General features: G+C 34.7%; 1 protein-coding gene across 1 annotated transcript in view; it reads right to left on the reverse strand.

Moving 5' to 3' along the window:
• Positions 1-2,896: 2,896 nt before the first annotated feature.
• Positions 2,897-16,672, reverse strand: part of LOC145977741 (uncharacterized) — a 148,615-nt gene continuing 134,839 nt past the window's right edge. The window contains exon 5 of the mRNA XM_083109994.1: positions 2,897-11,620. Coding sequence (XP_082966120.1) covers positions 3,869-11,620 — 7,752 coding nt within the window. The 3' untranslated portion in view covers positions 2,897-3,868. The remainder of the gene's footprint in view (positions 11,621-16,672) is intronic.

The following is a 16,672-nucleotide window of genomic DNA, read 5'->3' on the forward strand; positions in this document are numbered from 1 at the left end:
TAGTAGTTTTTTTTAAACAAATTAATAGCTAAAAGACATATTGTTTATGCAGAAAAATAAATAATACAAAGAGATCACAGAATTTTTTGTCTATAAATCTAAACTTAAATATCACAGACAAAAATATAATTTTATATTCCCTTGGAGGGCATGCAACTTAAATATCTACATAAATTTGCATCTCCAATATAACCTTGAAAGGTTATATATACAGTATATAAATATATCCTTTATACCCAATATGGGTACATAACTGATACTTCCATCTCAGCACTTTATGTACAGCTTCCACACTCCCATTCATTATTTTCCAACACACAGCCAAATTTTAAAACGTAATATATAATAAACAACTTTTTATTACCATAGATATGTAGTACAAAAGTAGCCAGATAACACATCATACTTGCTTCAAAGTTTTAAATGTGCTTGTCATGCCAAATGAACACACTTGCTTCAAACAGGATTCTGCATGATATAAGCTTGCAGCGACCTTTGAATCAAGTGTACTAATTACCGTTACCACACATCGCATTTGGCAGCAAACTTCTGTTCACTTCAATTGCCAAGTGGTGCTTGCCTTGCCTATGCAAACTAAAATCTCGCTTTGCAAGGAATTTGTCAGTGTCCCTTCATCGTAAGTGTCCCTTCATCAATTTCATCATGTCATCGCTTATATTCATCTTCTTTAGCCAAAAGTGGCATAGAAGAAAAGAAAAATAAATCATGCCTAGCACGATGTACAAAACTAACTTTGAATAGCTATACATAAGCTTGTGTTATCTGGGAGCATATATCATTGAATAAATGGGCATTAAAAACTAACAAATCTTTCAAATATACTGTTTAGTTCCTCACTTCATATGGTCTTAAAAAGTAGTAGCTAATAATATCATTAAATACAACAATTGAATTTTTGTCTGAACATACAATACAAGTAGTTCTGTCATTGTTCTCCAGTTGGGTTTTCATAATCCCATTGGAGCTTGCATCGTCATGGGTGGGACATGCGGACTACATTTCATATATTATAGTATCTATTCTACTGATAGTTATGAAACATTTATCTTGCAGTTTCTGTGCAATGAATTATGAAACTTAACACTCTTGATTAAACATACCAACCCTTAAAATACTTTCCCAGATTTGTAGCTATAAGTGAACAATTTTGTGTCACAGGAGGGAGAGACGAAACACTGCCTCTTCAAAAAAGATATTGATTTTAATTCAAATTATGAAAAATAAATTATTTAAGGCAAGGATAGAAGGTAAGTGAACTTTGAAGGGGAAAGTAACAGTTAAAGGAGAAATTGTTTTTTGGTGTCATGGGTTGTCCAACAGTAAATCAAAAAGTTAAACAAACAATCTGTAAAATACCTTCTAACTTAATTATGTACAAAGCTTGAATTTTTATGCAAATGACAATCTTCCATTGAATCACCCACAAGATAATATAAAGTTACAGCATTGCATTTAATTTTAAGAATTCAGGTTCAGGGGCACTTTCTCATGGAATGCCCCCATTCCCCTCTACTATGAAAACAATGAATAACCACAATGAAATAAATAACATAATACAAGTACACCTTAACAAGGATTTCATTTCAATACGAAATGTAACCTTGAAATCTTATTCCTAGCAGTGTTTTATCACAAACTTGATAAAAAGCTTTCCATTGGTCTCTGTACTTCTATACATCATAGTCCTATATACTGTTAGTAAGAACCCAACTAAACAAAACTCCATGGATCAATAGCCAATTGAGAGCTGGGGCCTGCCAAAATGTTTTTTGCTTAGTGACATATATGGTCAGCTGTTTTCTAGCTTTCAGTGACCTACCCTGTTGTGTGTGTATGTGTAATATGATTTATTTAAAAGGCCTTAAGAAAATTAAATCTACTGCTTTTAAATAGCTCTCAAAATTGTCATGAAACTGAAGATCCCACCAGGGCTAGAACCTGGGACTGCTCACACCAAAGGCAAAAGTACTATCCATTTGGATAAGGAGGACCTTGAAACATTTTTATATTAGGAATCATAGTAATTAGTCCTACTATTAGTCAAATAGTAAAGTTTCTTTCATATTCTATGAGAGATTTTTCAAAATTGAAAAGGGCTGAATTGCATTGGCTGTGTAACCAAAGAATAAAGTAATATAAAGCTCCTGTTGAAGTTTTGGCTTCTTCTCCCTTTAAAGACTAATGAAATTTACTTATGTACAGAAAAGCTTGGCACAGTAACTAGTATGCATTACAAAATACAGTATAGAAAAATAAAATACCTTCAGTAATGTTCACCCACAGTTTCACTAATTAACAATAAGGCACGTTATCAGAAATTAGTACATTGTTTGTAATGTCAGTTGAACTTCATTCTGGTATAAAGTTTGCAAGACAAAATCTTTTAGTAATGAAAGGTGACTAGAATATTGGCATTTTTTGGAGAAAGTATATCTGAGAGACAGGATGGATAAAAATCATGATTATTATTTAAATAATCATTTTTTATTATTTTTTTCAATTTAAATCTGATTTTGTTTATTTAAATCGATTTATTTTTTATTTTTTAAGAAATACACTTAAAATTACTTGCATGGTTCTTGGCATCCTACATGTAGATACTGTATATGTTTTTTTAGAAAATAAAAAGGCTATTTCTGATAAACAGCCCTGTACAATATTTGAACAATTTAATTAAAGCAAATATAAAATTATATGTAAATGTATATTTCTCTGTTCCTGATACTGTATATATGAACCTACTATGGAAATGTTTCTTGCGTAATAATTTCAGTAACTTTTCTTCCAATGAAAATAAAATATTCTGGATGTACTGTATAATTGTAACTTAACATTTTTTTTTCATAGTCTTTGTACCTCAATTTTAGTGATAAAACATCAGCTGCCATGTTCATTTACAGTTTAATGATAATGACACTCTTTAAGGTTTAACATGATTAGTATTTTGTATATTATTCTATCCAAAATGTTTGCTATTTTTGCCTATAAAAGTTATTGAACTTTAAATCATGATAAATTTAAAATTGTGTGTTTACAGTTTACATATTACATTTATTTTCCTACGAGATCCTCTCCATCAGAACAAAAAAATTTGTTTCTTTTTCTTTCTTATAGAGTCTAATAAACACCATTAAATGCCAGCCCCCATGACGGAGTGATTAGCACATCACGCTACAACATTAGGGGTCCCGGGTTCGAATTCCAGCCTGGGCGTGGATGTTTGTGAGTGTACATTCATCAATTTCATCATGTCAAAACTCATCTCCATCTTCGCTAATTAGCCAAAAGTGGCACAAAAACGAAGTAAAATAAAGTAAATAAAAACAAAAAAAACCATTATGTAATTATGAGATTAATGTACTTTCACCAAAAGTGATTCTCATATCTAAAAAAATCCTTATGTGCCTATGAACAATTTCTTTAAAGTGATTTAAATAAAAAAATCACGATTTAAATCAACCTCATTTAAATCAATCCACCTTCATGAGAGAACTGCAATTTTCTTTGTAAGCTTACTTTACACTTGACTGTAAGGTTTTGATGTATTTTCTTAGGTTGAAATTAGCGACAAAAATTTTATAGACTGACTCAATCAAACTTAATGCAATATCGACAGTTAATTGAGATTTCATTTCACATATTATATTGCAGCTCTTCTTCAGACATCAATTTACGACTTCTATTATATGCCACACCATTTCATCCCAGATCAAATAGGAACTTCTATTTCAACTTCAAATTTTTATCATCTCCTTATTTGTAAAGTTGATACAGGCTTCTGGTGATGCATAATTCATCTTTAATTCCAAATTGTAATCATTCACTAATATTTCTGGTGTTCTACTGGTCACCTTTTGATTGGAAAGAAAACCTTATCATAAACCTGAGTCTTAGATTCTCTTACAATCTGGTTTATATCCTTAGCTTTGTTTATATGTTCCTGTTCTTCCTTAAGCATAATTTCTTTGTCTGCAAACTTTACAGAAATTGTATTCATTTCAGGTGTAGCATAGAAATTATAGAAAACTATTGTACACAAATCATGTTCAGCAATATTATTATCAAAAGCATTTGTTATCATTAGATCCGTACCATGAAAACGAACAAATGTATAATTTCCAGCTCTTTTAGGTGTTACTATTTCCATATTTTCTACTATATCCTTGTTTGTTACAAAAATTATGTTTTTATCGTTCCCAAATACTAATGGTATCGGTTTCAACCTCCATTTATTATTAATAACTTTGATTTCCATGGGGACATTGTTTACTATTACATGGGTTTTGGGATACCAATTGATTCCATCTTTCAATCTACAAGTAAAATACTCGTGTGTTTGAAAATGATTTGCAATTTTATTAGTGGCTGGCTTGTGTTCAGTAACTGTTGTTTGGAGTATCAAATCATGTCTGGAAGCAAATATTTGCAATTCAAAACTGTTATTGCGTGAGAAAAAATATTTTGCTTGTTCTGCAGTTTTTCGTAAGTCAATTGTATCTAATGAATCTTCCATACCCAGGTTGTAGATAACAACTTCAGGCAAAGGGAGATTTTGACTACCATAAATTGTTTTTCCATAGTCAATAACATACACATTCTGATGTTTATTGCCAGCTAGGTGGCTCTTATGAAATGGATTGTTATGTATTACCTCATAGTCTTCACTTCCTATTGATACTGATTCATTGCTTGATAATAAGTTAATGAAGTAGGATATTCCGTTTGTTCTTTTTGCTAGATCAAAATATCTCCTTATGACCTCATCTGCAGAGTCCTTAGTGTTTTGAAGCACATATAGGTTGTTCTTATCTCCTACTTTAATCACAGTATTGGTACCTAACATATATGTAGGATTAAATGCATTAGATATTGTTATATTGAACTCTTTATCTGTCATTGTTGAGAAGCTAAAAGATATTGCTTGTGAAGTCTTGTTTAGTATATTTTTGGTTCTAACATCAATATTTTGTATCTCGAAAGGTTCATAATCAAATATGAAGGTATTGTTTAAATTTAAATCTTTGAAAGTGTCAATAAAATTTATCTCAGAACTTCCAAAAGCACGTGGAACAGTGTAATAAAATCTCCCTTTCAATGCACGATTTTCTATGACTGTAAACGGTCTTACCACCATTTGAATTTCATATTCACAGTCCTTCTCATATATTGTTAGATGGTCTACAACTCTTTCACTGCCACCCTGCCCATCAAGAAATTTAACACTGTTTGCACCACTGCAAGTAATGAAAAAGTTATCTCCCTTATCCTTTCTGCCCAAAATTTTACTCATTCCACTAATTCCAAATGAATTATTCTGATAAGCCTTGATGCGTCCTAAATGCAATTTCACATCAATGGATTCTTCCTCAGGGGCAAATGATGTAAGATCTAAAGTATTGATTCCAATATGTCCTGAGAAGTATCCTTTTACAGAGTTGCCCAGCAATATGAACATATCATTTTTATATCCACCATAATATCTTTTTACACCATTGTTCACTATAAAGATGTTAGGATATTCATCAAATCCTTTTGCATAATCTCGCCCTTCTCCTAAACTAATGACACAAAAGTTCCCGGTCTTGTTGGTAGACAAGTCTGCTACACCAATGGCCTCTTTACATAAATATGAGCCCCTGCTTGGAACTTGTTCATAATCTCCCTGCGGTAAACAAAAAAACTCACCATCTTCTGGATTCTCGGGTCTTCCTCTTCTCCATTTCAGGTTTGTTGTTTTCTTGTCAAGTAACACTGTGTTGTCTAAAGTAACTTGAAACTTCATTGTGCATTGATCAGCAACCTGTGTATCTGTGCTGGTACTAGAACATCTTCCCTCTAAGACACCATTACATTCACTTGTTTTATGTGGTGCCTTCTGGCAGGACTGCACAAATGACTTACCAGAAGAGAAAACGTATCTTGAAAAATCACTGTGCTGCTTCAAGTATTCCAATCCTTTGTTTACTAAGTGATTGCTTACTTGCTTCTCCTCCATTAGCTCTTCTATGTATTGTTCTGGTTTCATGCCTATAAAAGCTCGCAAACCTTCAACAAATCTCTCTTTTCCATTTAAATGAATAATATCATCGATGGCATCAACTCTTTTTGCTGCCATATAAATTTCGGTCCCGACAAACACTACAGCTCCAATAGTTGCTCCAATAGGTCCTGTAACTGACGAAACTCCTTGCAATACCTCAAAAGCTTCGGCTATTTCAATTCCAATCTCTGCAACATCAAGTCCCAAATAAATGCTGTCCCCAACAATACCAACAAATGCTTCTTGTGTGCCACTTTTATATTCCTTTATTTGGTTGATCAAATCGTAGACAATGAAAGCAAATGTTCCTCGAGTAAGAAACGGTGCAGCTGCTCTTAGAGATCCACCAAGCATCAACCTCCCTTGCAAGGCGAACTGTGCGCCCTTTGCAGACACGGATTCAGCCAGCTTCCCTAATATTGGGCCATTTGCTATGAATCCTAAATTAATTGCTACCCCTTTGTAATTCTCATTCAAGAAATCTGACATAATGTTCTTGCCTATCATTCCATGCATTACCGCGCCTGAAATTATCCCAGCTCTCTCCAAGTGGGTCATGATCTTCTTGTTCCTAATAAGCTCATAGATGAAGCCTTGGAACTTGCCTGTAACTTCAACGTGGCCAGCTAATCCAATCAACTGGCTGCGTTTTTCTTCTGATAACCCTTTAATATAATTCAGATACATTCCACTGTCTATTTTAATTCTACCTACATCTCTTTTCCCAGTTTCGTCAATATTGAATTCATCCACGTCTTCCCATGAAATCAAACATTCACGTTCAACATCTCTTTTTCTTCTAGCGTGGCTTCCACTCCCCAGGCATTCCTTTGGTGATATTTCACCTACTTCTCGTTCACGTAAACTTAACTGCTGTTGATATATTCTATCTATGGTTTCTTTTGTGCTTCTAGTATCAGGATGAGTTTCCCCTAAGTTTTCTTTTCTCTTTGCATAAACATCTTGGAACACCTCTAGTGCCTCATCGTATTTACCTTGTTTTTCTAACACTTTGCCTACATCATTTCTTGTGGTCATGGTATCATAATGAGCCTCTCCTAATTTTTCCTTTCTTTTTTCATAAATATCACGATAAATTTCTAAGGCTATTTCATATTCACCTCTGTCAACAATAATCTCAAGCATGTTATTCCTTGTTAGCAAAGTGTGAGGATGCAAGTCACCAAAATTATTTTTCTGTACTTCATAAACCTTCTGATAAAGATCTAAAGCTTCGTCCAGCTTCCCATCCAAATGTAGAACTACAGCAGTGCTGTGCTTAGTTGATTGAGTGAGTAAGTGATTCTCTCCCAATACTTCTTTTCTTAACCCATACACTTCTTTAAGAACATGCACTGCTTCCTCATATCTTTGCAACTGACCTAGCGTTATTCCCATATTTAACATGGTTAACAATGTGTCTGGGTGTTTCAAACCTAAAACATGTTTCTGCCCCTCGTAAGCTTCTTCCAGAAGTCTCAATTGTTCCTCTATAGGCTTGCCTTGTTTATCAAGTACAACAACAATGTTATTTATAGTCTTTAGTGTAAGGGGGTGCTTTTCACCAAATACTTTGCATTGAATTTCATATATTTCATTATACATATTAAGTGATTCTTCAAATTTACCTACATTTTCTAATACCAGAGCCATATTGTTTCCAGCTTTTAATGTTGATGGATCTTTGGGTCCTAAAATCTCTTTGATTTTATCGTAAATTTGCCGATAAATATTTACAGCATCCTTATATTGGCCTTTGTTAAAGAGTGTTAGAGCCATATTGTCTTGAACTTTAAGCGTCTCTATGTCGTTTGGTCCTGCAATAGCCAATCGTCTTTCATACACCTTTTGATACACATCTAATGATTGGTCATGTTTACCCTGGTTATCAAGGGTATTGGCAATATTATTCATTGTGGTTAACGTGGCATGATGATTGGGACCTAATATTAACTTTCTCTTCTCTAAGACATATTCAAAAAGTTCCAGTGCTTCGTCATATTTGCCTTGGCTGTATAATGCTAGTGCTATACTATTCTTAGTGGATAAAATGTCAATGTGATCAGTTTCCAGTGTCCCTTCCATTAATGGTAATGCTTCAATACCAAATAAGAAAGCTTCTTTGTATCTTCCATATTCATCTAACTTGCTGATTATATTGCTGGGCAATTCACTATATGTTCTCACCAAATTGGCATGCTCGTGTACGTGATTCCAGGCAGAGACAGCGTGATCAATATTTTCCTTCTCAAGATTATCTTTCACTAAACTGAGAGCAACATGCAACTTTTGCTCTTCATCTCCTTTCCCCTTCAATTCTAGCCTTGTCACTTCTTGAACTAGTCTGTGAATGTTCAGTATACTTTGCATATCTTCGCCATTCAGCATTGAATATTTAACAAGCAAGCGAACTGCTGACTTCAAACGACCCTCATCTTCACTTGCTAAATGGGAAAACATTGCCCTGTGGATGTTTTGAGGTGCAAAGAATGAAATTACATCCATGATATTCAAAGCTAGTTGTCCATAATCTTTGTCATTTGCTATTTTATCGATTGTAATTTTCCAAGTTGTGAAAGTGGTTCTAGAGTAATCATTATCAATTCCTCTGAATATTTCTGAATCAAGCAAATCTTTGGTTTTTTTCTCATATTCTTGTAAGTAATCAGTGACACCAAATTCTCCTGTTACTTTTTGATCTTGTATGTACGCTATGGCTTGTTGTATGGCTAGTGGAAAACATTGTAGCTTTTGCACTAGACTTCTTATGCTCTCGTCTTGTGAGCTGTCCTTTATGTTTAAACCTTTCTTCACAAAATCAATCGCATCATTTTCCTCCAGCTCGTTTAAGTCAATAACTTTCATTCCTGTTTCCCATTCCCTGTTACGGGAAGTTATCAAAATGTGAGGAATATTTCCATCTACACGTAATGGTAAAAATGTATTCAAATAACCATTCTTCTCTGCATTGTCAAACACAAAAATACTTTTCCTTTTCTTGAAAAATGCATACACTTCATCTACAATAGATTGTATATCCTTGTTTTTCCCATCTGCATCTTTTGTAGGAATTTTTAATTTAACTTTGGCTAACCTCTCAAATGACTCTGTAAGAGTTATCTCACTTTCTGCATTGATCCAGATTACATTATTATCAAAATTATGACTATATTCCTGGATGTACTGTCTAGATAATTCAGTCTTGCCCACTCCACCCAAGCCACTAATTGATGTTGTTTGTGATATTACTGTTACCCTTTTTGAACTAGATTGTATATTTTTATGCAAATCAGCCAATTCTTTTTTTCTTCCAGTGAACAAGACGACTGGTTTCTTAACATCAAACCAAATTGAAACCTTTGCTGACTCTTGGAAAAACTTATTGTTTTCTTTTAAATAATTCCTCCCCTCAATCCACCATTTCTCCACTTTATTTCTTACATCAGCAAAAACAGCATCAACATCATTTTGGTCCACTGCGTATATTGACTGTATTTTTGATTTTATGTAATCTCCTATACCAGCTTCATTCGGTTGTGCTACAAAAATTTTCAATTTGCCTAAAAACTCATTGATATCATCTTTACTAACAACATCATCTGGCAATGGAGGTTTTGGATGCTTATCTTTCAGAGTACCAAAATTAGAAGGAATCTTTATATTTCTACCAGATAAATCTAACTTTATCTCTTCCATGAGCATTCCTTTAAATTCTTCCCTCTTTTGCATTTCTTCAAAGAAAGCAACCTTAAACTGACTATTATAATCATTATCCAAAAAGCTGCTTCTAAATTTTCCCTCACCCTTCTTTATTTTTTCAAATACTTCCTGCGCCAGAGAGTAGTGATACATTTTAACAACACCTTTATCTACATCAATACCCTTTCCAGAGAAAATGGATTCCACTAACTGCTTTGCAAGCTTTCTGCAATCAGAGGAAGACTGAAAAAAATGTTCAATTATCTGCTCGTCTTTGCCATGTAACGTTAATTTAAAATAATAATTGTCACCATCAAAGTTTAATATATCATCAACATGTGCATATTCTTTTTTAACATTTTCATCATTTTCGTCAAAAGTAGGAAGAGCATTAGTGTAAAATATAAACTCCACATCTTCAAAATGTTCACCAAAGATACGGTCTGCTGTTTTCAGAGCAAACTGTTTCTTAATTTCCCTATAGGACTTGAAGTATTTATTCAAAGAATAATCACTTTTATCTGATACTGAAAAAAGCTTCTCAAGAGAAACCTTATCCTTTTCTGCACTTTCTCTATGTTTCGCTTGTAGAAAAATTGTCTTCTTCCTTTTCATTTTATCTTGTCCATCATATTGCCATTGAAATACGACATCATCAATATCACCAGCTTCATCCACATTTGTTGCAAGACTAAAACCATATATTGCTTTTTCTTCAGTTTTCTTTATCCCTTGCAAAAGATGGACCATCAAGAGTTCAATTTCATACAGTTGGCCTTTAATTCCAGATGTTCCTTGCCTTCTATTGAATGTCTCATCATCTTCTTGTGTGTCTTGTTCTTGTAGTGAATCAGGAGGTTCTTCTGCCTCAGGCTTTCCTTCCAGGGCATCTACAATATCTTCTCTGTTAAGTTTTTTACCAATATTAATAGGGCTTCTATTTCTTTTGTTTTCAATGTTAATGTTTGCTCCGTTCTTTACAAGGAATTTAATAACATTCAGTTCTTTCCTGCGTGTGGCTATATGCAATGCAGTGTCACCTGAAGAGTCCTGGAAATTGATATTTAGTTCTGTATTTTTTCTGAATATGTTTTTAATCTTCATCAATTTTTCTTCCTCTGACTCAGTACTCTTTATTGTTTGAATTAGGTACTCTTCAGATGAAATCTCATCATCATAGTCAGAGAAATCAGAAGATCGTTTTTCACGATGCCTAACTTCCTCTATCCTAAGAACTGGTTGGAAATGAGAAGAATTCCTATATAATAAATGCACAGTGTTCTCGTCACCATAATTAACATTGTCTGCAAACCTCGAACCATCTTTATCTATAATTTGATTTTTCCAAATTACATTTCCTTTATGCTTATACTCCTGAATGGCATGCAGTTTTATATTGTACACTATACAAATAATTCTACCTTCGATTTCACCCCTCCCTTGTACTTGCAAATACACAACTGGCACATGCTTAATATCTGTCCCTGTAAATTCTATTTGCGATACATACTGACCAAGTGACATAGATTGGTTTTCTAGAGCCCTTCTAAGCCATGTTTGATTATTCTGCATTTCATGTTGTGCATACTCCTTGCAGACTTGTCTCAAGGATTTTTCACTGGGGTCTAAGGATGACCTCAATTGCCTCAATCCTTCTGCTAGTGAAACAAAGAAACTATCTCCAGCAACAATGTCTTCTGCTATTCTAAAGTTATCTGGCAATTTTGGAATGAAACTTGAGTATTGAGGATGATATGTATTATTCAACACTTTCTTCCAGGGGTTCCCTACTGCATGGTGAATGGAGTTTTTCTGTTGCCTCCAAATGCTTGGCATCTCATATTTTTCACTGGAAAAGCTCTGAAATGGTAAGAAATGAAGTTTGTTAAAGTTAAACATGCAGAAGAAAATTGCAAGACATTTAATAGTAAAAAAGTTGGAATTTTACACTAAGGGAAGGATAGTTGGAAAAAAAAAGTTTCCCGCATGTGTATTTCCAGAAAGTGTGGAAATTTTGGGTTGGTAAAATGTTGTGGTTATACGGGCATAATCCATCTTTTGTTGCAGAGGGCGCCAGTGTACTGCTGTGTTGAAGACAAGAATAATTGAGAAGTGTGTGCCGGCCGACATGGAGAACAGAGGTGTGTTGCAATCGTGGGCAAAGGATTAAGTGTGCGCTATGATTGGGTGGGACTTCCAGTACATTATATGATGGACAAATAAATTAAATTAATTTTTTTTTTTTCAACATTGAACCAAAGACTCTTCATCCATAAATAGAACATGCAGTTTCACGAACAGGGTTTATTGAAACGAACAGGGTTTATTGAAACTTGTGAAGCGGTATGACAAGTGCCTGAATGTTGCTGGGGACTATGTGTAGAAATAGTGTCATCAGAGGCGAAGATATAGTACAAGCAATGCAAGCACTGCTTGCATAATTCGAATATCATTTAATGTACTTAATGTTCTAACCGTATTTAGTTTCCATCGCACTCGATTTCGCGAAAAAATGCGGCCGCAAACTCCCCCAGCAGCTCTGTAGCAAGCACCAGCCTCAATGCTTGCAGCCGTTCTGCGGGAAAATAAGGCCTCCGAAGGAGTCACATGGCGAAGCGTGAAATTTTGGTGGAACCCGTCCACAAAGCTTCTACAAAAAGCTGTGCTTTCCGAGCTTGCGTGATTCCCGAAAATAGCCGAGTTCAACCGAAAGCAGAAGGATTCATCTATGGGTACGTTGCCAGCAAAAAACTAGTAACGAATATTTGTCTTCATGAACACGTAAACAAGATCGCAAATATAATAATAATTGTTAGTCATAAAATAACTAAAAGAAGTTATTATCACTGTTCTAAATTCCATATATATCATATTATATTACAAATTATTTTAGATTTCGCGAAATATAAAACGCGTAAAAAAAGTTGACATTGGGAGTTGGGGCAGTGGAATTTCTGCACCCCCGTGAAGAGTTTTCTCAGGGAGGGAGGGAAGATTGGACGGACCTTGGTCCCGCACCCTGCTTCCTGGTCGGTCCAGCTCAAATTACGCCAGAAGTGATGACCACTGCCAGTGTTTGCAACTGCCAAATTATTTACGCAGTAATTCAAGTGAGCTCTTTCACAAATTTTACAATCAATAAATTGACTGCTTTTGAATAAAACTTGGGGTGAAAATAAAGCTATCTGAGAAAGAACTATCTACTGATATTTGTACATGGCATAGAAGTAAATCGTATACATTCTGCATTTTATGAGCACAAGAATATGTTTTAATGATTGATTGATTGATTTGTTGTTTTAAGTCCACTTTATGCACAGTAAGGCTAATCGGGACTGGACCTACAGTTTAAAATGGGATCTGAAACACTTGTGCCTCCACCGGGTATCGAACCCAGAACCCCTTGATTACAAGGCGACGACACTACCACTGCGCCATCGGGGAGGCCCGAATATGTTTTAAGTTCTATTATTATGACGCAAGTGGTGTTCCCAGGGTCTTTTTACGGTCCACATTTTGTCATCTTTTCCTTCCTTTGACGTTTTTTCTTAGATATACTGGGCCAAAAGGGGGTTATGTCTACCATCCACCCCCCCCTTCACCCCGGGCACGCCATTGAATGACACTTTATTACTTAAATATTAATGTACATACTCGTTCTGCTGAAATGATTCTGATTCCTCCGCGTAATTTTTATCTCCAAACTGATATATCTTTCCTTTGTGACGGATAAAATTAAGGAAATAGGTTGGTATCACTTTCTGTTGTTTCAGAGATTTTCAATTTGATCTTGTGTGGATGCTTGCATTTGCAGTTGTGGAAAGCGCGTGGGATAGTGTGAGTGTTTGTTGCTTCGTGTTTTGTGCTGTGAATTTATCGGAATGAACGCGTATTTAGGAACGGTTGATGTGAAGTGCGGGTGTATTATTGAGCAATTGAAAATTGCTTCGTTTAGCTCGAGAGAGATAAGTGTTAAAATGAAAATCGTGGAAGGGGGTCGACCAACACCAAGAGTTTGAAATTTATTGTGGTGAGTACATCGTCTATGCATGTGTTTCTTTGCTTTGAAATGAATTTTTTATTGTTTGTGTTTAACTTTTTATTTAGTGTTTAAGTTACTCCAATGCGGTTTTAGGGTGCCCAAAAATACTAAATTACATCATGCAGCGTAAAATAAACAAATGATTCCCATTTTTTTTTATCTAAATCGGTTTGGTCACCGTTTGACCATATTAAATAATAATGAACAAATAAAGGTACTAATAAGTAACTAAGAAATTCCGTCTCCCTTTAGTCGTATGCGGAAAGTTCGCATATGCAAAACGTTTAATATCATATGAATAACGTTACCTGGATTTTTTTAAAAAAGTAAATGTGACGTTTGCGGATCATATGGTTTATTTTTAGTACAGTCACTTCATTACGATATTTTGACAAATCCAGCGACTGGGTAAATGAGGCTATAAACCTTGAATCTTTCCCCTCGGCATGTCGTTGTACTACATGTTTTGTTGTACTGAAACATTGCTTGCCTCCTTCGTAAGACTACGCTTCGCTACTGAGTGTCATGATGCCTCCCTCTGCTCATGTCATGTTCGTTCTATAGAATAAAACTCTGCAGATGGCAGACTAGGGAAACTTATTTTCTGACTGTCCTTCGTATAAACAATGAGGCAAATTAATATATAAGTCTTAAGAAATTAAATGATTGGGTTGATGCATAAGTTTCTAGCAATTTTTCACCATGGCATTTTTTTTTATTTGATACTCCTTTGAGATGAATAACATAAATTAATCAGTAATATATTTTCCTTCATTGGCTATAAATGTCTACCAAAGCTGGGACAGTTTTTTTGTTTCCATGCCTGAAGAATTGAGCTGGGGTTAAGGATGTTGTCAAGCCAAGTTTGAAGAGCATTTTTGTTACCAAAGTAGTTTCCTTGAAGCTTGGTGCATTGAGAGCTGAAAAGGTGGAAAACCAAGGTTGCAAGATCGGGGAAGTAAGGAGGATGTAGAATAATCTCTCAACCAAACTCCTGGGTAGCAGCTTTGTCATGTTAGTGGAGTGTGGGCATGCATTATCTTGTTGGATGCACTAGTCCTGGTCTACTTGTTGATATATATTGCATATCCTGAACCTTACCCACGGGATACAAATGACACACCGCAGTGGCGTACGCAAGGGGGGGGGGTTACGGGGTTTAAACCCCCCCTTGAGCTTGTGAAATATTATGAAAAATGCTGTGGAAAAAATTTAATGGCCAATTTACCACAGTCAAAGATCTGGGACAATACTATTACTACATCTACTACTACTACTACTACTACCACTAATAATAATAATAATAATTTGAATTATTATTTCCATGTAGCATGGAGAAAAGCACAGCATTCCAAGCACACGCGTCTTTCAGAGTGATGCCTTGAAAATAAGCACAAGTTCTTGAAAGTGAAATATGAGGGTAACTATGATTTAAAAGAGAAATAAAATGTTTTGTATTTCAGTTGCAACAATGTTCAATACTCTGGCGTACACAGTTTTTTTTGCATATTTCGTTTTTGACAAAAAGAAAACGAAATTGAAATAACACATTGCAATGTTAATTTTTAAGGTTTCTGAAAGGTGTGAGGTGGATTTTCCTACCCTGTTTTGTCACGAAATGATGCGAAATGAACTGCAAAATGCGAAATATACTCTTAAACACGAAATTTACCGTTTATATACCGACGCGACACTTTCTGAAGTCTGAAGTATCCTGTGTGTTATGCAATTCAAGGAAAATTGATTAATTTTGCTGTAAATATTTGAAAAGCAAAAATGGACTCCTCTATACAGGAATAAACTTAATATTCTGGTAATGATTTAATGTGCTATTAGAAGGGATATGTTTATTTTGTGTAATAGTGCGATTATATTCACACTTTTAAAACCAAAATGTAATTTTATATACCGCTTTGTCACCGCAATAACAGCGAAATTTCATTTCATTTACAGCTTTTGAACCCGAAATTGACTCTGTTTTTATACTGAAATTTTGCTTTTTTATTTACCAAAAGTATGTGCCTCTAACCATCGGCCATGCCTCTACGTACGCCAGTGTTCAACGAACATGTATTTTTTGTGTGTGAACAATGAGAATTAACTAAAGAAAGTTCTTGGTTCGTTGTTAGAGGCTAATGTATAGACAAAGGCTAGGCGGACAAGAATACAGTCACCAGTCTGCCTTCCCATTGTATTATTTACCGCAGCACGTTTGAATGTCTCTCTTTAAAATGTCTCACCTTGTTGACTAGACAATTATTCAAACGACAATAAGCTTAACTATTGGAAAATGTTTTGTTGGTAAGAACAGTGAGACAATCCAGATGTGAATTATCGGGGACATTTATGCGGGGAAGAAGCTGGAAAAAATCCAACCAATTTCGGGAATCGAACCCAGATCTCCCACGTGGTTGTCAGATGCTCTACCGACCAGACCACCGCAGCTTCTTGGATGAGTTCCATACTTTAATTATTTCAATTTATTTTAATATATTTTCTTGTTTTATGGATTTTCTTCACTCTTAAAATGTCTCACCTCGTTGACCAGACAAAAAACAAAAACAAAAACAAAAAAATGCTCCCAGGATTTGATAAAAATTGAATGATTAGAAAGTAATTTCTTTCTATTGTTTTCACAAATGGTATATTTATGTAGATCTCTACTACATAATAGTAGTAGTGGTATTAGTAGTATTATTAGTAGTAATTCAGCTAATTAATTAATTATAAGTATTATTAATTAATTGTGATAATTATTATTTAATTAAAGTATAATAAATCAAAGGTAATGTGAATTTGGAGAAAGTTTTAGAAATAACCCCCCCTTGACAAAATCCTGCGTACGCTACTGACACACCGTGGTTGAATGG

The sequence above is a fragment of the Lepisma saccharinum genome, chromosome 23, assembly GCF_977018435.1.
Source record: "Lepisma saccharinum chromosome 23, izLepSacc3.1, whole genome shotgun sequence".
NCBI classification, from domain to species: domain Eukaryota; kingdom Metazoa; phylum Arthropoda; class Insecta; order Zygentoma; family Lepismatidae; genus Lepisma; species Lepisma saccharinum.